The sequence below is a fragment of the Apium graveolens genome, chromosome 1, assembly GCF_009905375.1.
Source record: "Apium graveolens cultivar Ventura chromosome 1, ASM990537v1, whole genome shotgun sequence".
Lineage (NCBI taxonomy): Eukaryota > Viridiplantae > Streptophyta > Magnoliopsida > Apiales > Apiaceae > Apium > Apium graveolens.
The window spans coordinates 114,042,042-114,067,213 of record NC_133647.1 but is presented as its reverse complement, the minus strand read 5'-3'; the positions used below and the strand labels follow the sequence as shown (position 1 = coordinate 114,067,213).

At 35.8% G+C, this 25,172-nt stretch overlaps 1 protein-coding gene and 1 non-coding gene across 5 annotated transcripts; one reads left to right on the top strand and one right to left on the bottom strand.

Moving 5' to 3' along the window:
* On the top strand, window positions 1–16,968 carry LOC141666031 (putative protein S-acyltransferase 23). Of its 4 annotated transcripts, none has more exons than XM_074472023.1 (14): window positions 1–446; window positions 869–1,009; window positions 1,200–1,312; window positions 1,716–1,795; window positions 2,612–2,775; window positions 10,572–10,710; window positions 10,804–10,903; window positions 11,152–11,232; window positions 13,049–13,106; window positions 13,864–13,941; window positions 14,051–14,149; window positions 16,117–16,195; window positions 16,285–16,433; window positions 16,556–16,968. In XM_074472023.1, exons 1-14 carry the CDS (start codon window positions 201–203, stop codon window positions 16,724–16,726), a joined length of 1,698 nt encoding a protein of 565 aa, XP_074328124.1. In that variant the 5' UTR covers window positions 1–200; the 3' UTR covers window positions 16,727–16,968. The 4 variants fall into 4 exon arrangements, with proteins under 4 accessions (XP_074328124.1, XP_074328120.1, XP_074328129.1 ...); XM_074472019.1 differs by having other exon boundaries at window positions 13,861–13,941; XM_074472028.1 differs by lacking the exon at window positions 11,152–11,232.
* A 7,308-nt stretch (window positions 16,969–24,276) lies between these two features.
* LOC141680881 (small nucleolar RNA R71) lies at window positions 24,277–24,383 on the bottom strand. Its single transcript, XR_012558439.1, has one exon. It is a non-coding gene; the product is annotated as a small nucleolar RNA R71 (small nucleolar RNA).
* Window positions 24,384–25,172: the final 789 nt, after the last annotated feature.

The following is a 25,172-nucleotide window of genomic DNA, read 5'->3' as shown; positions in this document are numbered from 1 at the left end:
ACGAAAAACGAAAAATCATATTCCGTTTCAAGGTGGTTGAGGCTGAGATAGGGGAAGGGGATCTTGATTTGGGCAAATCCAATTAAATAGATCACGATTACAACTGATTGACCCAAACAAGCCCTCCACATATAAACCCTAAACCCCAATTGAATTACATAGAAATACAAGTATTTTACAAAGATTGAATTTTGATCAAAATGGCTTCTTCAGAAATCGAAATTGTATCGGATTCAACTGATCAAATCAACTTAGAGCAAGCCCAGAATCAAAGTATTGTTATTTCTGACGTGTTTTCAGCTAGTGCTTATGGAGATTTGAGTAAATTAAGAAAATTTGTAGAAGAAGATGGTGCTTCTGTTTCGATTCCTGATGGGAATGGATATTATGCTCTTCAGTGGGCTTCTCTCAACAATTTTCCAGACATTGCTCAGTATATTATTCAGGTTTACTGTGTGTGTGTTTTTGTGTGTGATTTGGAATTGTTAATTTGTACTAATTTATTATATAGTTTTGTTTTGTTTGAGTTGTAGTTTGATGGGTTGACTTTTGATTATTGAAATTGTTGATGAGGTCGGAGTCTTGAGAATATGAATGTTGTGTAGTTAGAGTTCATTTGCCACTGTGATAGAACTAAATGGATGAGAATGTTGTATTGTATTAGGCATTATGAGGTGGGACTTGGGAGGTGAAACTTTAGATGGGGTTTTTTCAATTGCTTAGTTCTTTATGTTTCGGTATGTTTATGATTATGTCAGTGTAATTGAAAGTTTGCCTTGGATGTTTTGGTTGTTTTTTGAGATGTAAATGTTATTGATTATTTTAGTGCATTACTGAAAGTTTATTGGAATGTGTTGGTTGTTTGAAGCACGGTGGGGATGTAAATGCCACTGACCACATGAAGCAGGCAGCACTGCATTGGGCAGCAGTACGTGGTTCGATTGCAGTGGCTGATGTGTTGTTGCAGAATGGAGCACCGGTCGAGGCTAGTGACATAAATGGCTATCGGGTAATTAATAAATTATAAGTTTATTTTCAACTAGAACATTTTATTACTTGATTATTTCTTTAAAGATATTCGAATATTAGTTAACTACCTGGTATATTTATTATAAGATTGTGGATAAGCACGTAGGTTGACAAAACTATTGTTTGATTTCCAAGATTGCTTTCATCTCAACACTGATATCTTATTGCAGGCAGTTCATATTGCAGCTCAATATGGACAAACAGCATTTTTGAATTTCATAGTGGCAAAGTTTCATGCTGAGTTTGATGTTCCAGATAATGATGGAAGAAGCCCCCTGCATTGGTATGTTTTTTTATCGTACTATCTAAATATTTTGTTTTACATTTGGATTCCCGATCTTTGTTAATCACTTCTAATCACGAGTTTAATATGCTTCTAAACTGGACTATATGGATTTCAGTGTGAACATCTAGTGCTTTAGTGTTTCGATTCTTCTTCAGTTTAACTCGTTTGTAGATAGAACTACAACTGCACCTTGGAATTATTAGATGGCATGGACTTTTTAAAGAACTTGAGCTGAACTTCTGTCAGCTTTTTTTTTTCAATTATATTAGCTACAAGTTATGTTTAGATGGAAGTATAACACAAAGTTTTGTTTGTTATAATTGTTTATCAAATCTTTTCTATTGATATTTTGGTGTCCAGCATAAGCAATTCATATATAATTCAATTGAATTTCATCCAGGGCTGCATACAAGGGGTTTTCAGATACTGTCAGATTACTTTTATTTAGAGATGCCAGTCAAGAGAGGCAAGATAAAGAAGGTAAAAGACTCATGATTCAACTTCTGTAAATTAAGTTAGCTCCTACGCCCATCTCCAGGCTCCCTTCCCGTATAACATACTTGGAAGATCTGCCAATATACAAATGATCAATTAAGAGGCCTGAGAAAATTAAGTCATTGTATTTTTCAAATTAACTGTTGATATTGTTTTTGTAATATAGTTTGCTTGCCCGGTAACATTACTAAAATAAGTCACCTTAATAGGATATTGATTTTCGCTCAAATACCATCCGGCAGCATTCACAAACCTCTGCTTTATGTTATAGTACTGTGAAAGTCCTTAGTACAACCTTTCTAGTCTTATCTGTAGTTGATTCTCCATCAATATTTCTTTGTTTTTTCTTGATTCTCTGGTGGACCTGCAATAGCTTGTGACCATTTTTGCCTTGGATAATCTTGAATGAGAACTAGTGAAAAGGCAAAACCATGGGGAGAGCGTAGGCCAAAATCCTGAGCTACAAGCCAAAAAGTGGGGCCAGCTATTAAGATGTTTGAGACCTCCACAATAGATAGAATTCTGGAGATATGTTACACCTTCAAATTTTATCATTTTTGTTATAGTGAACGTCTCTATCTTTAAATTTTTGGTTAGTTTTCCCAAAAATCTTAAAAGATTATGGACTATATAAGTATAATGGTCTTCTTGCATCATTTAATTTAGGAAAACAATTATACTCTACGTCTGACCCATTTAAATGCGGTGCACTTGTGGTTGAAGAAATTGCTTAACTAGTTCATGAGTTCATAAAACTGCCGTGAATACGCTGATGCCTGGTATCAAACATTTCTTTCTTAGGTTGTACCCCTTTGCATTGGGCTGCATATCAAGGCAATGTGGAGGTCTGCACTGTACTTGTATACGCAGGCACAAAGGAGGAATTAATTGTAAAAGATAGTTCTGGGCTTACTCCTGTACAGATTGCTTCCGATAAAGGTCATCGGAATCTCACTTCTTTCCTTGTACGTAGCTTTGTATTAATGTTCCTATATTAGTTTATAGCATATATGTGTTATTGTGGAAAATTCCTGTGGGTCCTTCATCTCAATATTTTCCTTGACGCATCACGCATGCCTAACTGACTATCAATTTATAGTTGGTTCATTCAGGTCTTCTGTGTGTTTTTTTTCTGATTGACTAATTGTTTAGTTACAATGATCTATGCTGCAATTGCGAGTGTCTGACTAATTGTTTAGTTACAGTAATATGTTGTAATTGTGAGTCTCAATACAATAGTAAGGCTGATTGTTCTTTCTGGGTTAGCTTAATATGTAATGATAGTAATAATAAATAAGGAAAAAAATTGAAACTAAAAGGTTTTCTAGAAGTAGATAACCAGTTCAACCGCTCTAATTCTTTTTATCACACTTAGACTAGCTATCTCTACCACTTCCGTCTCTTCTCCAAACGATGGGTTCCATACATGCATGATTGATAGACCTTTCTTATTACTTTTTGTGTATTGATATAGAATGTTGGATTCTAGTCTACTTCAGTTTTAGATCTCCAACTCGTTTAACTGGTTGTAGTGCATCGGCTGATTGTATCATGTGATTATAACTGTGTCCATTGTCGCCCATAATATCAAATGGAGTCAACACACACGATAGTGCATCACATACATATAGTTACAACGATAACACTTTCGATGCAAGACAAAATTAGGAAGACTTAAAGACAAAAATTAGATAGAACTTGGGTGAATGACTACCCCAAGGGTTTCCCAACAGTGGAAGAGAGAATAATGATGGATCGAAACCACACGTAATGCATATAATATTTAACCATTGAACAACCACTACCTCAAGGGTTTCCCAACCGCAGAATGGAGAATTATGATGGATCGCAACCATAAAAGAGACCTAATTCAATATTCAACGACATTTTCATTAATCAAGTCTTCTTAATACTAGCTTACAAACCGTTCATTAATTAAGTCTTCTTAATACTAGCTTACAAACCGTGTGATGAACGGGTCTTTATTATTATTTATTATATGTATTTTAACAAATATAAATTTAAAAATTTTCTAATGTATACAATAAAATCATAACTTTTGTCCATTTTCAATAAAAATAAAAAATTAAAATTTTGGTAAAGAATAATTATTAAAATTTCATTCTCATATAATTATAATCTGATTTTGAGTGTTTTAAATATTAAATTAAGAACACATATAAAAGATAATGTGTGTTTAATATGTTGGATTCGAACGAGAGTTTTGGCAGTATTTTTCTTTTTTCAGTATTAGATAGAACTGATTAATATATGGTTTAAGACATCGATGTTGACAGGATTCAAATTTGAGACCATTGTACAAAATAATTTTACTATTTAATCTAACGGTTCCTATAAATTTGATTTGAAAGTTCTAATAGTTGTGACCAAAAGGGATAACTAAAAATGAGAGATGAACCAAACTACATTTTTATACCTCATTTTGCTTATTATAGTTTAGTATAGATTCGAACCTGACATTTATTGTAGTATTTTTTATTTTAGTATTGGATATAACCTATAATATATATTGTTGGCAGGGTGTCAGGAACAAGTATGTTTCTGACCTAATTTGATGCTATTTTTGGTGTTTTCTGTTAATTCAAGTTATAAAACAAGTAGATAAAGGAGAAATGTAGCAGAGAAAGAGAGACTAAACAGAGATCAGAGAGATTAGAGAGTTCAGAGAGTAGAGAGATAGAAACTTGCAGAGGATGATAAGAATCTAGAGTTAGTTACAGGAGAGAGAAAAAATAGAGAGAGAGGGATTGGTGGCAAATGCCTTTTCTCATATTCAACATATCCCTAATAAAACACAGCAATCTGGTAAGCAATCTGGTTAATATAGGTCAGTACCTCACACGCCTAAAGACTATAATGCCCTTATACTACAACTGAAAACAGTACATAACATAACACAGGACATATACTATAGCACAAATACTGCTACTACACAGTTAACCATTCTGCACAACTATTAGACCAACACACTCCTGACAACCCCTCCTCCTTCAATTAAACCATGTCCTTATGGTTGCAAAAATCAGGAAAATTACAAAGTAGTAATTCTTCATCCTCCCGAGTAGCTTCATCAACACTGCAGCCTCTCCACTGAACCAGCCTTTAGTATACCATTTTGTGATCCCTGAGAATACTCCTAGTATCTTGCTGTCTCAATAGCACCAAATCAAGTGTTCCCTGATCATTCATTTGTGGAAGTTGTTTCTGCACCTTGCTTTGACCAATTGCTTTTTTCAATTGGGAGACATCGAATATTGGATGCACCCTTGAAGAAGCAGGTAAGGTCAGCTTATAGGCAACAAACCCTATCTTTTCCAGAATCTCATAAGGTCCATAAAACTTAGCAGCCAGTTTTAGATTCTTCCTTATAGCCACAGTCACTTGCCTATAGGGCTGAAGTTTTAGATATATATACAATCTCCTTCTGAGTCTGCTCCATTGCTGGTGCTTCCCTTTCAGCATCTCTTCCAAACTGCTGATGTTAGTGTGAGCTCTATTCTGCCAAGCTAAGTGCCTAGGCTTAGTGCCATAGACTATCTGATGGGGAGTATTGTTCAAGGTTATACCACATTTCAGCTGTTGATAACTAAGCTGACCAATTCTTAGGGACCTCATTGGTCATGTTTTTCAGATATTGTTCCAAGCATTGATTTATTCTTTCAGTACTACGATCAGATTGTGGATGATAGGCTGTACTGAAATTCAATCTAATACCAGATAGCTTGAATAGATTCTGCCAGTCCCTGTCACTTACAATGGTCTCGGGTAAACCATGTAACCTATGAATCTGCTCAAAGAACACTTGTGCCAGGCTCTTAGCAGAAATAGGGTGTGGTAACCCTACAAAGTGTCCATATCTGCTAAACCTGTCAATTACAACCCAAATAACTTTATTTCCCTTGGACTTTGGTAGTCCAGTGATGAAGTCCTTAGCTATGTCCCTCCAAGCTACTTCCCATGTTCCCCTTTGTTTTGTTGACACACATTACATTTTCTAATCCACCAACCAATATTCTGCCTGATAGAAGGCCAATAGAAATATTCTAAGACCCTCTTGGTGGTAGCTCTCACTCCAGAATGACCTCCCAAACTATGACTATGTAGCTCTTCAAAAATTTGCCTTCTCATGCCACCTTTCTTACCCACCACCCATTTACCTCTGTACATGAGCAAGCCCTGTTTCATGTAATATTCCTGAGGACCACCCTCGTCAACTGTCACTTCAGCAATAATGACTTGCACTTCAAAATCATCTTCATAACTTTCTATCTGTTTCAAACATCTTGGAACCACTTCTGAAATCTGAGCATAGCTAGCGCTAGCTTCTAGTTCTATCTGTGAGTTTGGTGAAAGAACAGTGGTTCCACTCCACTGAAACTGCATTGTTTTGTCATGGTAATTACACCTAAAATCATCTAGCTGAGATAACCACTCCACTCCTAGAATCAGATGCTAATCTTTCAATTCTGCAACATAAACTGTAATGGCAATTTCAGTACCTTTACACTTCATTTTGACTTCTGGACATACGGAGGTACTAGTGAATTTTGTTCCATTGGGAAGTGACATCATGTGATAAATCAAGCAAACACGAATAAGGTAATAACGTATTCAAGAAAGAAGGGAAAGGGCAGAACAGTAAATGCCACACAACCAGTCAACCAGGAGGGTCAAGGGATAAATGGAGGATAACAACCAAAGGAGGGTAAAATGGGAAATTGTGATGGGGGATAGACAAAAAGGGGCGTCAAGATAGAATTAGGGCATTCAGCTAATTTGTAAACGGATCCTTGTGTGTGGAGAGTATTGGGCCTCTCGAAAGCTCATAACCTATCTTATCATATTAAATCTTAATCTCATATCTACTAGGTTTTGAAATCTCATTCAGTCTTTGAATAAGTTAATCTCTGTGATTGTTGTGGTAAACTAGTTAGTGCATTACACATCAACACTGGATCATGAGGTTGAACTGTTAGACCCACATCTCTACAAAGTTCACTTGAAACCAGGTTAACTGCACTTCCACCATCTATTAAGATTTGATATCCCTTCTCTGCTCCTTTTCCCACAATCTGCATAGGACCTTTACTCTTTACCTCATTGATTCCAATAGCAGCTAACACCAATTTTTGTTCATGCCAGTCCCCCTCAACTTCATTTAGATCATCATAAATAGGTGCCTCCTCATAACCTCCATTTCCCACTTTTTCAGCCACCATCAAGAAAATCCGAGGTTTCTTACATTCATGTCCTTTCACAAATTTTTCATCACAATAAAAGCACAGGTCCTTTTGCCTCCTTTCTTCCCTTTGGCTGTAGGTCAAAGGCCTGAGTTCAGAACTCGCAACCTCTATACCTTTGGCTGGCAGAATCAATGTTGATTTCTGCTGATTGCCTTCACTTGTTACTTCAGTATTGAACTTAGGATTTGTCTGTGCATTGAAACTTGTCCTGTAACTTCCTCCTTTCTTAGATGGAGAGATTGTGATTGCTCATAGAATCTGGCTAATCTTCATGCCTGTTCCAGAGTGGTTGGTTCAAGTAACCTGATCATAGCTTTGATCTCCACTTGCAAACCCCCAATAAAGTTTTCCAGAAAATATTCTGCAGTCAGACTTGGAATCTTAGTCAATAACTATCCCCTGCACCTCTCAAATTCATCAAAATAAGATTTCCACAGTACTGACTTGCTGTAACTTCTTGAATTTATCAAATACCAAGTCAGTATCCAATTCTCCAAATCTGGCTAAGAAGGCTTCAGTGAATTGCTGCCAAGTTACCTTACTCCTTCCCACCATGAAAGACTTGTACCAGTATCTTGGTGTTGCGGTCATATGCATTACTGCTATAGCCGCGCTCCTTCCTTCTTGTACCTCAAATATTGAAAAATACTCTTCACAGTCCTTCAACCACTCCTCTGCATCACTTCTCTCTTTCAGCTGAGGAAAGGTGAGTTTCAGGTGCTTCAGACTATTCAAATCTGTTAATTTATCTCCAGACCTAGGTTCTACAGCTTTCTTTACCTTCAGGTGTGGAGAAAGTTGTTTCTGTCTCATCTTCTCAGCAAGGATTGGATTTCCAAAAACTCCTTTGGCCTGCACATCTATATTCTCTTCCTCAGACATGCCTTCATTATCATCAGTGTATTACCCTTCCTGTTCTGTTACCTTCATCAATTTTTTTACTCAATGTAGCATAAGACTTATCTATTCCTGCAACTTCCCAAACCTTTCATCTGTCCCTTCCATATAACCTTGAACACCCTGAGGTACAGTTCTTAATTAACCTTGTTCAGATGTCTTAGCTCGCTTTTACTAAATCTAGCATTATAAGTGATGACTCACTCGGGCAATTCCTCAAACACTTAAAGTGCTATTGATATAGTTTCACCAGATCAACAATTACTTTCACTTATCAGTTAACAGAACTAATATAACACCTCAATTCACTGGAACTTACAGAATCAAAGCAAAAAAACACTCAATTCTCCACTTGAATCACTAGAGTCTCTCTTATCTACACTAATTCGTTTGTGATTTTCTGATAGAAGAACACAACTGTAACACTTCTACTAATGCAAACGAACTTTAATCAACCAAACTTCACTCTGATCTCACAGAATCAACTTTCACAATCACAAATCTGAGAAGAACATTGAAGAAACTTAGTACCTTGACTGTTTTATCCATAACTTCCAGTCTAGAGTTGCAATTACTGAGTTGATACAACCGTTCGACTCGCCTTCACTAGTACAGCGCTGTTGAAGCAGTTATTGATCTTAAAAATGAGCTCTGATACCAATTTGTCAGGAACAAGTATGTTTCTGACCTAATTTGATGCTATTTTTGGTGTTTTTTTGTTAATTCAAGTAATAGAACAGGCCGATAAAGGAAAAATGTAGCAGAGAAAGAGAGATTAGACAGAGATCAGAGAGATTAGAGAGTTCAGAGATAAGAGAGATAGAAATTTGCAGAGGAAGATAAGAATCAAGAGAGAGAAAGTTAGTTCCAGGAGAGAGAAAGAGTAGAGAAAGAGAGGGATTGGTAGCATATGCCTTTTCTCATATTCAACCTATCCCTAATAGAACACAGCAATCTGGTTTATATAGGCAAGTATCTTACACAAGTCTAAAGACTATAATGCCCTTATACTACTACTAAACACAGTACATAACACAGGACATATACTATAGCACACATACTGCTACTACACAGTTAGCCATTCTGCACCACTATTAGACTAACACACTCCTGACACAAGGTTCATATGAACAAGAACCAAAATTTACACACACACACATGTATATATAGTAAAACATATTTATAAGTTGTACTTGTCGAATTCTTGTTTCTGGTCTGTGTTGTCGACTTGTCAGCGCAGAATTGGAACTTTTTTGATGGGGGCTAGGGTTAAAAGTAGGGTTTTGGGGTAAATAATTCTCACGCAAGAGAATAAAACAAAACTTTTCAATATCACAAAAATAATAATCTCCCTTGATTAAAATAATCAATCAATTTTTATAAGAATCCTAAACACTATTCCTAATTTAAATAAACCCTAAAAGATAGCTATTCCCTAAATTAATAAATCATTACTAATATTATTAAGTAATTCTAGAATAATCTAATTAATGGGCTTCCAAAGCCTAAAATATTGTTCCCAGATAGTTTCTTTGGGCTTCTTAATGGGATGTCCTGCATCATTTTTGAAATGGGTTGGGGTCAGGATCTAATTGAATTCACTTGGGCCAATGGACCTAGATAATTAGATATACAAGTTTCTCATACATTAGCCCAATTATTTATTACACAAATCGGGATTTAAGTTATTTCCTATTTAAACTCAATTAAAAAAAATATTGATTTCATTATTTAAATTGATTATGTTTACTTACTTTTATCAGCATATAATTAGAAATAATATATATAACTTTTAAAATATGTAAAGTGATTATTATTCATATATTATTTAAATTAAATTGATTATATTTACTTACTTTTATCAGCATAAAATTTAAAATAGTATATATAACTTTTAATATATGTGAAGTGATTGTTACTCATATATTAATTAAATTAAATTTTAAGAAAAAAATGTGCATACAAAAAGAAATTTGTAGTAGTAATGAACGAATAAAGATTATTACTATTATTTCGGAACAAACAGTCGATCTATTCTTCGACGTACCTTTGCTTATTAATAAACTTCAAAATTTCAATAAAGTGAAGCAAGATACATATACATTTCTCCTTTTCTTATCCTTTTCTTTCAGAAATTAAGAAAAATCGCTTGTCAAAATATTAAGAGGAGAATCTAATGTTTTCGAATTGTTACTTAGCAAAACTGTTTGAATCATCAGCCAGAAATTTTCCTATTCAATTTTTGCACTATGGCAGCATCAAATACCTATCTAAAAAAGACTTTCAACACCAAGATATGCACCAGTGTCGAATGAACAAGGCAAACAAAGCAAGGATTTAGTAAAAAAAAATGCAAACAAAGCAATGTGTGTCTAGGCAAAGGACAGATTGACATCCCATTATCTGTACTTCTATTATTCGTAGTGATCTGTTTTGCTTCTGATTGTCAATTTTTAGTCAAGAGGAAATTAGAATTTACCCTGGGTCTAAATATATACGTTAGTCCATACCGTAGTTACAATACTCGGTAAAAGCCAATAGTATGTTGCTCACCAAATTGGTTCTTTGACAAAAATATGGATAAATTTTGGTTTTTGCAGCATAAAGCACAGCATGCACAAGCCATTTCCTGGAAAGACAGAGTTTTCACTGGAAAAATGAGTTTTGTAGGTTATGCACCTATTCTGTTCTTTATAGTAGTTATCACTACCTTGATGTTCATCACTACAATACTTCATGGTAGGTAATTTGACATGGTTTGTGGTATATTTTAAATTTATTTGAAATTATTCGAACTTTCTAATCGTGATTGCCTTGATTCACTTTTGCCAGCTCCCAATCTTCCAAAAGTTACTGCTGTAGTTGGACTTTGGGGATGGACTGCTGTTTTAATATCATTTGGTACAGTTCTAATGTTAATCCATTGCAGCAGGTACAATTTAATCATCGTGCTAAGTTATTGGGGTATTAGACAATTGTTCGTATTTTATCTTTATAAATTATGTTTATTAATTTGAGGTGTTCATGTTTTAACATTATTTTGAAAAAACGCGTATATATGCTAGCTATGGTGTTTTTCGTCCATTATTTACATGATTGATAGCTCATCTAGGTTATCATATAGAAAATAGATATTTTGCTAGAGAATAAGACTGAGCACATGTTTGTATTTATGACTAGGGTTGGCAACGGATTAGGTCGGTTTGACAAAATCCAAACCCGGAATTTTTCGCCGAATCTGGTCTGGCTGATAATGTTCAGGTGACCGAAGCCTAATGCAACTTTGTTTCCACACAGACTGCTCTTGTTTGTTAGCAAATTTAACCAATCGGAGATATATGTATATTATATACATACTCGATTTCAGTTTAAAATGTAAATGTGTGAATCTATCAAGATCGACATTGGTTACAAAATCAAGGAAATAGTCAAATAGGGTCTCGAACCAGGGAATAGTTTAGAGATAAGGAGGCATGGGGGATCAGAATTATGAGGTGGGATGGATAGATCATGTACATTTAGAATCACTTAAATGGTGTATATATATTCAGGCTTCGGATTTAGAATTGGTATAAATGGGATTTCGACTTGGTCTGTTTGAAATCCAGATCTAGTATCAAATCCAAAAAATCAGGCTGGGTAAATAAAATCGAATTCTAACAAATGGGGTATCCATAGGATCTGGTTATTTTTCCATCCTTAACAATGACGAAGAGTTCACCATTAGGCTATTCGTTAGTTATCCCTTTGTGTATCTAGTTTTTAAAAATTTCACTGGCATAAGCTACAAATGCTTCAACTCTGATGCATAAGGGAACATGGGACCTGTTACTCTACTTGAAGACGTAGCATCCCTTGCTTTACAGGACATAAGATTCAGTTCTGCCTCAGATGGATTTACATGTCTTTGACAGTAAAGCTCAGTGTTCTATATATTCTCAGTTGCCATTCTATTTCCTGAATAGTGAATGTCTTCTGTTTTATCAAAGTAAGTGTCTTTTATAATATGACAGAAAAACATGAAGACAAAATGTACATCCCTTAACTGAAAAGATGAAGACATTAAACCCCAGAAAATCCTCCTGCTTATTTTCTCTATATCATGACACCCAAAATGTTCGTGTATAAAAGATGGTGGTTATAAATTTATATATCATAAATTCAAAATATATATTAGTTATAACTCTAATTACTAACTAATTATAACACGGATACTATGAAATTAAAACACAACTACTGAGAATACCAGTAAAGTCACAAGTCCCGTCCTAAAAGTTAAAGCATAACAACTTCAACTAGGTTGGGCAGCAAAATAAAGTAAAAGAAAAACTAGCAAATTCAACAACTAGGCATTGGCAAGTCAGATGTATATATCAACCACCAACACTTCCACCCTCCTAAGGCTACCAATTACGTGAGCAACAGATGGTTCACCGTGATCATAAACTCAATCCTCATCAACAGAAGTACTTTCTTCCTCTTTTTCAACATCTAAGTCCAAGTCGGACGTATTGTGCAACCTAAGTTTGGACTTTGGAGTCTGGAGGTATCTTTGTATATTATTATTCTAGATTATTAGGGTTTTTTTACCTTTTTGTACGTAACTACTGGGTCAGATGACTTGGATCACTGGACCGGGTAAAGCCCAAAGGGACAGTCTTTATTGTTATTATTTTTTATGTTTTGTTGCATTTATAAGGCGTTTGTGGCATCTTGTGGCGTCCAAGGCGACCGCCTTATTATATGTACGTAAGTCGAGGAGGACGGTAATGCCTTTTACCCGCTACTAACACCATATGGATGCCACAAGGATGTCGTGACAACCCTGGGTTAAATACACTGTTGCTGCACAGTAAAGAGCATATGCATGCTATCTTCGAGTTACTTAAATGCACCCTGTATTTGATATTTTTCTGTAATTACTTTATGTATCTTCTCATTAATTTTCCATTATCACATCAAAAACCTAGACTACACATTAACATGGTTCTAACATGGAATGTTGCAGCATGTATGATATTTTGTTGGTTTATGCTGATTGATTTCTGATGTAACTGATATTCTCATTGTGTTACAGTAAAGATCCAGGCTTTATAAAGTCGGCAAGAGGAGCTGGGAACTTTACTGATGCAGAGGTATGCTGTATGCTTGTACATATAATTAATTCTTTTGAACTTTACAAAAATTCGCAAATGCCGAACTGTTTAAACTGACAACTTGGCTTTACAATTGCAATATGTAATTTGTGCTGATATTTGTTATATGTATCTTAAAGAATTTGCAAACAGTTCTGTAATTATCTGAATTTTGTGCATTGTAGATGTGCTGCCAAGGATTAATATTTTTTTTATTACCTCAGTGTTCTTGAATCACTCTTTTCAAATAAATAGTTAAGAATCTCTTATCTCTAATTTTTAGTGAGACCCTTACTAACCATTAGTGATCGATTTTAAGCCTAAAAAAATATTACTATGAAACGATGAAGACTCTTTGTTCTAACCTCTATCAATACTAACAAAAGAGAATCTCAATTTTTTATTAAGGGTGAGCTTCAAGGACTATATTGTTGTCTTGACCTTATTATTTGTCTATATCACGAAGTATGTGGGGAAAGCAAACCTCGTGGTCCTCCTTGTGCTTTATGTCTGAATTGGATAAGATAAATACCCGAGTTATTTCTGTATAATGACCTTTTTCATCTCTATTTCCTTGGTGTAAATTATTATTTCATCAAAATAAAAGAGTTAAGTAAAAAAGTCTAATTAGCAAAAAAGAAAAGAGGAGATTTTTTCAAATTAGTTTGGCTTATGTACTCTATGTTATAACTTTTTAATATGTGTTCTTTCAGATAGAATATTTTAGTAACCATAATTTTATTCTCAACTTCAGCAGGACCCTTTGCTGAATGTTGATCTGAACAATCCTTTTATTTCACATCAAGATTGGTCTCAACTCTGTCCTACCTGCAAGGTTTGTCAACTAATATTCTCCTTTCATGATTGCAAATGAACGTATAGTTAGTGTTACACTGCTTGGTGTTTACTAATGCATAGTATTTGTTATTCCTTTTCTATACCAGATTATAAGGCCTACCCGCTCCAAGCATTGCCCTGTATGCAAGCATTGCGTAGAACAGTTTGACCATCACTGCCCCTGGATCTCTAATTGTGTAGGAAAGGTAAACTATTGGTCTGGTCTCTTTAGATGGCGTTCTGTCATCTGGCCACTTATTCTCTTTGGAGATGGAATTATGATACTTGCGTGACAACAGGTGACTAATTCGAATAGAGAAAATGACTAGTTTTGTGGAGCAAATAAAAGGCATTCGAACTTGGGGCAAGAGGCATCTGAAGTCTAATATAAATTACCCTCAAAAGACTAGCTCACTTCTGAAACAAAGTTTAAAATATCATTGGACTAGTCGACTCTACAGCTTTAATCAGTTTAGCGAATTTAGCGAATGAAATAGGTAAACTTATACATGTACATGGCAAGCAGTTGCACTTCTGCAAATAGTTTATAGAAACAAATGTCAGTTTTGGATTAATAATTGTTTTGAGAAGTTTCCTGATAAGGAACGGAAGAAGAAAAATATATGTTATGAAATAGTTTATACTAGCGTAAAAGCCCGTACGAGGCACGGGCCTGCATATATATTAAAATATTATCTCGAACGAATTTGCATCTATATAGAAATAAATTTTGAATATGATAAATGATTATTTTAACTTTTCATTGGATTGTCTTACTTCTTTTTCTTTTCATACATATTATTAGAGCGGTATTAGATAATTTAAGTGGTGAGAGCTTATTTTTTATCGTAGAGTTCGATATTAACTTTCTCTGAGAATTTTGAGATTAGATATTTATTGTAAGCTATATGATCCTAATTAATAAAAGAAATCAAGACTATATAATTATAACAAAAATATTTGAAGTTTGTTTGTAGGCATATGCATTGGGTTATTTTGGGGTTGGGGAGTACTATCCCCGCCCCTATCCCCGAACAAACATTGAATCCTAAACTGGGATTCTTTTCATTACCGATCCCTGCCAGAACGGGGATTTCCACGGGATGCGGAGAATAATCAAAAATAATAATTTTGTGTTTTTAGTATATTTTTAAAATAAAAAGCAGTCTACTAATTCGTAATATATAAAACTATTGATAATATCTCATATTTTTAATATAAAATCTTATTAAAATTGGTTTATAATGTAAATGAATGACAGATTAAAAATATATATTATATTATAATGTAAATAAATTGATCAATAAAATTATAGATTATTTTAAAATTATTATAATTTTTTTAATATCATTTTATAAAAATTTATTTAAAAAATAAAAAATATATATACGTACCTCGTCCCGATATATATATATATATATATATAATCAGAGTTGACTAAGAGAATTTATAAATGTGAAGTGAATGAGGTGGTGGCACTTTTAAATTTTTTATAATAAAACTACAAAAACTAAATAAAAAGAAGGCACGTAAATGATATAAACCAAAATTTTATTTACTCAAAAATTAAAGTAACAAATTTTTTTTTGATAAATAGAGAGAATGTGGATTATCTAATAAGAATTTAAAAAGCAAACTCAGGAAGTTATGTAGCACGTAGTGATATGAAATCTTTGAGTAGGAGATTTGGGGTTCGATTCTTAGTAGATACGACAATAAACCTTTTTTTTACAAAAATTGTGCAGAGGATGGTATTTTTAGAATTTTCCAACATAAAAGGGAAAAATTGTAATTTACGGCTATTAAAATGGCTCAATTTGCCCCTAGTCCTCTTTTAATATATAGAAGAAGATTTATGTAGAAAGAATTAAAAGTAATATGTTTATATGTTTTTATATGTGGGGCTAGTAGTTTGTTAATTATGTAGGTTCTTATAGATAAGCCCAAGTATTAATGGGCCTTTGTTCATTAGGTATTATCATTAGGGTCTTTACTCCTATACAAGTCATGAAATCCCCTTTGATTTATACATTTTTCTTCGGAATAATATTTAATTATTCTTGGGATATCGTATAATCATTGCTTATTATTTGTTTAATCTTTTGTCCTGCGTCATTTTTTATAGTTACTTTGTTTTCCGGAATCATCATTTTGATTATATCGAGGTTTGCAGAGGAATAAATGGGACTTCTTCATCTTTGTCTTCATGGGAACTTCAATAGCATTCCTTGGAGCCGCTGTTGGCTTTTATAGTATGTGGAACCAATACCGATTTCTTTTACTTGGCATTATAATATTGAAGTATTTGGTTTAGTTTACAGCCTTATCTTTTATGGTGCAGGGTTATGGACATCAGTGCCAGGATTACAAGCGGACGAGACATGGATTTACCATGTGGTGGTTCAGCATCCCGGCGCTGTTGTATTTATGTTCTTTGATACCACAATTTTAATTAGTTGTTTTATTTTACTGACAGCACAACTATATCAGGTAACTAATTAGATTTCATCTTTGAGACTATGTTTCCAAGTATTATTGTGGGAGTCGGAAGTTACGGATTTCAGTATTTTGATATTATGTTAAAAGTTAGAGATTTATGGGTTGAAATGCAGATATCGAGGAACATCACCACAAATGAATTATCAAATCGCCTACGTTATAGATATCTTCAAGGTCCGGATGGACGTTTCCACAATCCTTATGACCGGGGTTTGTTGAAGAACTGCTCGGATTTTCTTATTCGTGGATATACTGATGATGTGATTGCACATCCTCCTTCATGAGTACTTACCACATTTTTGTGATTCTATGAGGTTGGTTTCATGTTACATTGTGTGTAAAAAAAATGGTCAGAAGTTTTAAAACCAAGGGGAGATCTTGAGATCACTTCCATGTTATGGAATCCCTGCATCTTATGGAATCCCTGCATCTTCTGTTGTATACAGCTTCCTCTGTTTAGAAAATACAATTTTTTTGTATTTTATTTAATTCAAGATTTCCCTATAAAGTATGATTTTTTATGAAAGGGAAATAGATGCCAGATCATTGGTTCGGTAAAGTTAACAATAACAAAAGTTATGATTATGGCACTGATAAAATTTACTATGTTAGCATCTTAACAACGATGAACACGGATGAAAGCATGTAGACTTGCATGACTAATGTTATTTGACAGATGTAAGATGCAGTACATTGTTAGGCATCCTACGCAAATTGCAAATTACTTATGCTAGACGTAAGAAACAATAATAATTGTCTAAATCTGGAAGGGGGAATTGTTGTGGAACAATCAATTATATTGAGAGTGATTTTTGGGAGCTGATTACTTGGTGGAAGCTAGCTAATTAGTTGGCCTTTAGTTACGAATCAATTACAAATTAGGATAGGAGTGATTTATGGAGTAATTTACTTTCCAATTTATTACAGATTTGGAAGGAGGATTTTTTGGAGTTAATTAAGGTTCATATTTGAGGACTGGGAATGGGTTGTTGTTTGGATATAAATAGAGAAATATTTTACATGGTTAATGGAGGAAGAAATAGTGTTGAAGGGTATTAGTGTGGAAAGTGAGTGATCTCTCGTATATCACTTAGTTGTGTGTGTCTTTTTTATCAATAAAGGAATCTTGTCATATTTATAACTTCTTGGCAGCATATATATATATATATATATATATATATATATATATATATATATATATATATATATATATATATATAAAATAAAAGAGCAGGCCGAGACTGGTCCTAACAGTGGTATAAGAGGACCTCCGCTCTTGGGAAAATGGCAGGTGCAAAACAAGTTGGAAATCGAGTTGAAGACTTAGAGAAGAAATTTGAAGCATTACAAGCAGAATTTCAGAAGCTGGATATTGAAAAAATTCAAAATGACATTCCTTTTCTTTAAAAATTCAAAATGACATTGCTTTTTTCAAAGAAAGTATGATTACCATACTTGCAAAAATGGACAGCTATAGTCATGAGGCTACTGGACGTTCTACCCCTGTCCTTGAGAATTCGCAGGAACAACAAAATAAATCAGGAGCAGTATTGGATTTTTTACCTCGACGGCTGAAATTGCCTGTGTTTGAAGGAAAAAATCCCGAAGGTTGGCTGTTTCGTGCAGAACGATACTTTTAGCTTAATAACATGTCATCCACGGAAAGCTCTGATCTGTAGTGGTATGTTTGGAAGGTGATGCTCTATCATGGTACTATGATGAGGAAGGCCGATGTCATTTTCGCAGCTGGGAGGAATTCAAATTACAACTGTTGGATCGATTCCAACTTACACAAGTGGGTGCTCTTCATGACCAACTATTCTCTCTTTAACAAACAACAACCGTACGTGAATACCGTCTCCAATTTGAGGTACTTTTTGCCCCTTTAAAAGAATTATCAGAGTCGGTGTTGGAAAGTGTTTTTAGAAAAGGGCTTCAACCAAACATAAGGGCTGAATTGAGACTAATGGAGTCTCTGGGGTTGTCCAAGATAATGCGTACTTCCCATCAAATTGAGGATAAAAATATAGCCATAAGACAATTTCAAGGTGGATCAATTCTTTCTAAGGGACAGGTTGTCCAGAAACATTCTAGTCCAGCATGGAGTTATTTTTCTCGGAATATTGTTCGACTACCTTCCACCGGGCCTCCCTCTAGCACATCAGCTCAGCTTTCTGCTAAAGCAGCAACTACTTCAAAGTTTAAACGATTAATTGAAGCTGAAATGCAAGACAAGAGAGACAAAGGTCTTTGTTTTCGTTGTGATGAAAAGTTTGGTCCTGGACATCGCTGCAAGAACAAGGAATTACAAGTTCTCTGGGTAAATGAAGATGAACTTGTTGATCACGGGTCCCAAGAGCAAGAGAAGAAGCTATGACGATAGACTTTTCTATGGAGATTGACCCGTCCTCTATGAAGCTTAATCTTTCCTCATTGGTAGGACTTTCTGCTCCATACACCATGAAAGTTCGTGGCAGGATCAGTGAGCGAGAAGTTATCGTTCTTATTGATTCTGGAGCATCACATAATTTTATTTCTTCTTCACTGGTGGCTGAATTAGAGCTACCTTTATCACCCACTAAAGACTTGGGAGTCTCATTGGGTACAGGCGAGGAAATAATCAAATCTGCTAAAATATGTCGACAAGTATGTTTAAATCTTCCTGAGTTTGATGTTATTGCTGATTTTTTTCTCCGCTTCAGCTAGGAAATTCTGAGGTGATATTAGGGTACCAATGGCTGGCTTCCTTGGGTGAATCATACATGAATTAGGCTGCTTCAACTATGAAATTTCCATTGGTGGTGTGCGGGTTCAATTGCATGGTGATTCTGCCTTATGCAAAGCTCAAGTTTCACTGCGTGCTATGATGCGGACTGTGCAACATGGTGGGCAAGGAATTCTCTTAGAATTGGGACAGATTACTCATAAAGATGTAAGAGACGAGGTCTTTATTCCAGCAACCCCGATGCCTACTGCAGTTTTTGTACTAATAAAGGAGTTCAACGATATTTTTGAGATGCCCTTAGGCCTACCTCCAAGTAGGAAAAGGGATCATGTTATTGTTCTTAAAGATGACACGTCGCCTATCACAGTCCGACCTTATCGATATCCACAGATTAAAAAATATGAGATAGAACGTTTAATGACTAAAATGCTTGCTGCTGGTATTATTCAGCCAAGTGTAAAACCTTTTTCCAGTCCAATGTTGCTGGTTCGAAAGAAAGACGGTAGTTGGCACTTCTGCATGGATTATCGGGCCCTAAATCAAGCTACTATGCCAGACAAATTCCCAATACGTGTCATTGATGAATTATTGGATGAGCTACACGGGGCTTCAGTTTTTAGCAAGATAGATCTTAAATCAGGGTATCACCAAATACGTGTTTGAACCGAGGATATCCCAAAAACTGCATTTCGTCCTCATGAAGGACATTATGAGTTTCTCGTAATGTTGTTTGGTGTTAAAAATGGGCCCTCCACTTTCCAGTCCTTAATGAATGAGGTTTTTTGTGAATATCTCCGAAAATTTGTTTTGGTTTTCTTTGATGATATCCTAGTTTACAGCCCAACAGTAGAAACTCACTTGTATCATTTACAGTGTATTTTTTCAGCCTTGCGTGCTCATAAACTTTATGCTAATTCGATGAAGTGTGTTTTTGCACAAACAAGAATTAAGTATCTAGGGCATATAATTGACGTGACAGGTGTATTAGCAGACCCTTCCAAAATTCAGGCCATGATCGACTAGCCACAACCCAAAACACTTCGAGCCTTGCGTGACTTTCTCGGTTTGACAGGTTATTATCGCCGTTTTGTGAAAGATTATAGTTAAATTGCCTGGCTTTGACTCAACAGCTTAAAAAAGATTCATTTTGATGGAATGAAGATGCCACATCAGCTTTTCAACAGCTTAAGGAGGCCATGATCAACTTACCGGTGCTTGCATTACCTGATTTCTCCAAGAAATTTGTGATCGAAAGTGATGCATCAGGTTTTGGGTTAGGGGTTGTTCTTATGCAAGAAGACTGTCCTATTACCTTCTACAACCACAAACTTAGCTCAGGTGCATGTGCCAAGTCAGTTTATGAACGGGAGTTGATGTCAATTGTTTTCGCCATCAAGAAGTGGTGCCCGTACCTTATCGGTCGAGGTCTCATTGTGCGTACTGATCAGCGCAGTTTGAAATTTCCACTCGACCAACGAGTGGTTGATGGTGAGCATTAAAAATGGTTGTTGAAGCTAATGAGTTATGATTTTGAAATTCAATACAAGCCTAGGAAAACTAATAATGCTGCGAATGCCATTTCAAGAATGCCGGAAGAGGTTTCCTTGGCAGCCCTTTCAGCTGCAATTATTTTGGATTTTTCTGAGCTACAAGAGCAAGTTAATGATGACCGCTTTCTCTCTAATATCAAGCAATGTGTACAAAAAAATCCAAATTATTATCCTGCTTATTCGTTAGTTGGAGGTCATCTATGGTACAATGGTAGGCTGGTTTTACCATCTAAATCCCCTTACATCCCTTTATTACTTCAGGAATATTATTGTGGGGTGGTTGGTGTGCATGCTGGGATTCGCCGCACTTATCAGCACATGTCTGCAGAATTTTACTGGAAGGGAATTAAACGTCCTGTCCAAAATTTTGTGGCTGCCTGTGACATTCACCAATGTAGCAAACATGAAGTTATGTCTCGTTCGGGGCTTCTACAACCATTACCGGTTCCAAATCAGGTTTGAGAAGATATTACTATGGATTTTATCAAGGGATTACCTAAATCTCAAAGACATGATTCTATACTAGTGGTGGTGGATCGATTAACAAAATATTCTCATTTTATTCCACTAAAACATCCCTTTTCAGCCCCCTCAGTAGCCGCTATATTTGTTCGTGAAATAGTCCGCTTACATGGTGTACCACGTAGCATTATTTCAGATATAGATAAAATTTTCATGAGCCTCTTTTGGCGGGAATTGTTTACTTTGCAAGGATCTGAGCTACGTCGTAGTTTTTCTTACCATCCACAAATGGATGGTCAATCGGAAATTGTCAATAAGGGATTGGAAATATATTTGCGTTGCTTTTCTATGGATAAACTCTCTCATTGGTGGACTTGGTTAAAATGAGCTGAATATAGCTACAACACTTCTTTTCACACATCTGTTGGTATGTCACCGTTTAAGGCCCTTTACTGTCATGATCCTCCTCCATTGGTTCTGTATGAGTTAGGCTCTGCTGTATATATGAAAGTTGACAAACAGTTGCGTGAACGTGATGCTATATTAGAAGAATTGAAGGCTCATTTGCTTCATGCTCAGCAAAAAATGAAGCAAACCATAGATTCTAAACGCCGTGAGGTTACATTTGTACTTGGTGACTTTGTTTATGTCAAGTTTCAACCTTCCCGGCAACAGTCCCTTGCTCGCAAACCTAATGAAAAGTTGGCACCCATATTTTATGGTCCTTTTGAGATACTTCAGCAAATTAGTCAGGTTGCGTACCTACTCAAGTTACCTTCGAAATCCAAGATTCACGATGTTTTTCATATCTTTAAGCTTAAGAAAGAAGTCGGTAAACACACAGCTTTTTCAACTATTCCTAGTAACCTTTTTCCTGATATGGAGTTACTGGTAGAACCATTAGAAGTGTGTAGAGTTCGTTCATCCGATCAGCCTGGACAAGCAGGTACTGAAGTTCTTATTCGATGGAAAGGATAGCTGTTGAGTGGCATTTATGACACTTTATAATGCTCTATTAAGCTTTGAATTGATGCGTTTGTACTCAAGTTGTTAAGTGTTTTAACGTGTTTTCTAGTGCTTTTGCATTTCAGGCATTATTTAGGTAATCAGGTGAATTAACATTATTTTAGTGCTAATTTGGTGTCAAGGTGGTGTTGGAATAAAAGCTCATAGAAAGCCGACTCGAAGCAGCAAAGAAAATCAGAAATCTGAAGTTTTTTCCAGAGGTACGGCGCGCCCGCACTGGTCAAGCGCGCGGCCGCGCCAGGATGTCAGAAAGGCAGCGCACCCGCGCTGTTATAGCGCGCGGCCACGTCGGTGCAAATTCAAAGAATCCCGATTCTATTATAATTACAATTGGAGGACTTCTGGATTGCATGTGGCTGCTATATATATTCAAATAAAGGATGTTTTTAAGAGAGAGACGTACCAGAGTGCAAGGAGAGCCGTAAGAAGACTGTTTTAGCACGGATTCAAAGAAGGCGAAGAAGATCTTGTTTTTACTTGTGAATCTTTGTTCTAAGTTGTAACTTGGATGCTAGTTTTCTTATTTGTGAACCTTACTCTTGTTTCGTACTTGGTTTTGATTATTCGTTATAAAGACTACTTTTCTTATACCATGATTTCATCGGAACCCACGTTGATGATGAGTCCGATTATGGGCTAATCGTTATCATAGGGTTCTAACGGATTTATTTATGGATTTCTTTAGTTAATTTGTTTCGATGCCTTAGTGTGTGGTGATTGTATGATAACCTAGTATTGGTTGTGCGTATTCGTCTTATGAGCGTCGCGAACTTATAAGATAGCATGTTAATCTTTAATGAAGTGACAGTGAATTCAAGGATTTAGAACTTGCCATGCTAGCATAGGTTCATGTGTTATTGTTATGCATGATTCGTAGGTAATTTTAACCATCTTACTTGCCCTGTGTAATCATGATAGATAACTTGTGCTTAAACCGTTATGTTGTCAAATTCTATAGACATATAGGGTCTCAATATAATTGGTGTCTATTCAGCTTCTATCTCTTTTGTGGATGTCTGATAGTATGTTATTCGTGCAATGAAAGTTGGCGTTTAGCAGTTTCGTGTTATCTGATTAGTGTCATCACCATTGCATGCTCAGGTTAAGAATAATAAGGCTATTGAATGAAGTATTTAATGAATTTATAATCCCATGTTTGTCTCATATAATATACAACCGTCTTTATTCTCTTAGTTATAATTGTTAGTTTAATTCTTAGTTATAAACAACCTCAATTTGTTATCGTCTTAACACTGAATAATAACCATACATTGTTGCTTAAGTGCATAAATTAATTAGTTAACAAAAACCAGTCTCTGTGGGAATGAATCTGATTTATATCTTATACTACTTGCGAACTCGTATACTTGCGTGTAATATTAGCGCTTGTTTAGCGACTAACAATTTTTGGCGCCGCTGCCGGGGACTGAAGTGTTAATTTTTAGTTTATGTATTTTCCATCAGTGGTCGTTAAAGTTCATTGACTCGGACATTGTTACTTATCTGTTTCCTTGTCTTATTTTAGGTACTCTAGCGATTGTGTATGCATACGCGTTCGGGTATTCATAAGAGAACTCTGGATAAAGCCGAGGAAGAAGTTGTGGTGGTTCGAAAGGAAGTTTTCGAAGGAGAAAAGAAGGTAGAAGAAGAAGAGAAAGTCGAAGAACCAGTTTTAGTAGTGATGGGAGATCAAGCAGAAAATCATAATGCTTTGATGGATTATTCTTAGCCTAAGATCAATGACATTCAGTCAAGCATCATCAGGCCAGCGATCAGGGCTAACAGTTTTGAGATCAAGTCAAGCACGATTCTGATGATACAGAACTCAGTTCAGTTTGGGGGTTCTTCTACTGAAGACCACAACATGCACATCAGGGATTTCATCGAAATCTGCGACACTTTCAAGTTCAATGATGTGACTGAAGATGCTATCAAGCTGCTACTCTTCCCATTCTCTCTGAGGGACAAAGCTAAGTGCTGGTTACATTCTCTACCAGCAGGATCTATTACCACTTGGGAAGATCTTGCTCAAAAGTTTCTCACTAAATTCTTCCCTATGGTGAAGACTGCTGCAATCAGGAATGCTCTTACTCAGTTTGCTCAGCAAACTGGAGAATCTCTGTGTGAGGCTTGGGATCGATATAAGGAGATGCGAAGGAAGTGCCCACACCATGGCATGCCTGATTGGATGATTATTAACTGTTTCTACAATGGATTGGGTGCTACTTCTAGACCCATGCTCGATATGGCATCAGGATGAGCCTTGTGGGCTAAGAGCTATGATGAAGCTTATGAATTGATTTAACTGATGGCTGCTAATAAGTACCAGAATCCTTCCCAGAGACTGACTCAGGGAAAAGTAGCAGGAATTTTGGAGTTGGATGCAGCAACTGCTATAATTGCCCAACTTAATGCTTTGACGATGAAGGTGAACACTTTGTCTATTTATGGGGTTAATCAAATCACTAGTGTCTGTGAGCTTTGTGCTGGTGCCCATGAGACCGATCAATGCACAATTTCTAGTGAATCAGCTCAGTTCATGAGCAACTTTTAGCGTTCGCAGCAACCTGTGCCAGCCACTTATCATCTCAACAACCGCAATCATCCTAATTTCAGTTGGAGCAACGCTTAGAATGCGGTTCAACAGCCTTATCAGCAGTATCCAGCTAAGCAGTACAACCCTCCTGGTTTTTAGCAACCGTAATATGCACCAAGACAGCAACTTCAGCTGCAACAAGCTAATGAAAAATATGAATTAGAGGAGTTGAAGCTTATGTGAAAGAGTCAAGCTGTTTCTATCAAGATCTTGGAAAATCAAATTGGGCAAATTGCCAATGCCTTTCTAAATCGTTGGCCTGGTACACTACCCAGTGATACTAAAGTGCTAGGAAGGAAGGAAGCTAAGGAGCAGGTAAAGGCAATCACTTCGAGGTCTGGAAAGGTTGCGAATCCCGAACAAACTCAAGC

Bases quoted from the DNA above. Each gene is read 5' to 3' on its own strand.
- LOC141666031 (XM_074472019.1), top strand. From the start codon at position 201: ATGGCTTCTTCAGAAATCGAAATTGTATCGGATTCAACTGATCAAATC. The intron at 14,150-16,116 runs GTAAACTATTGG...CGAGGTTTGCAG, and splicing joins TCTCTAATTGTGTAGGAAAG to AGGAATAAATGGGACTTCTT. The intron at 16,196-16,284 runs GTATGTGGAACC...TTTATGGTGCAG, and splicing joins AGCCGCTGTTGGCTTTTATA to GGTTATGGACATCAGTGCCA.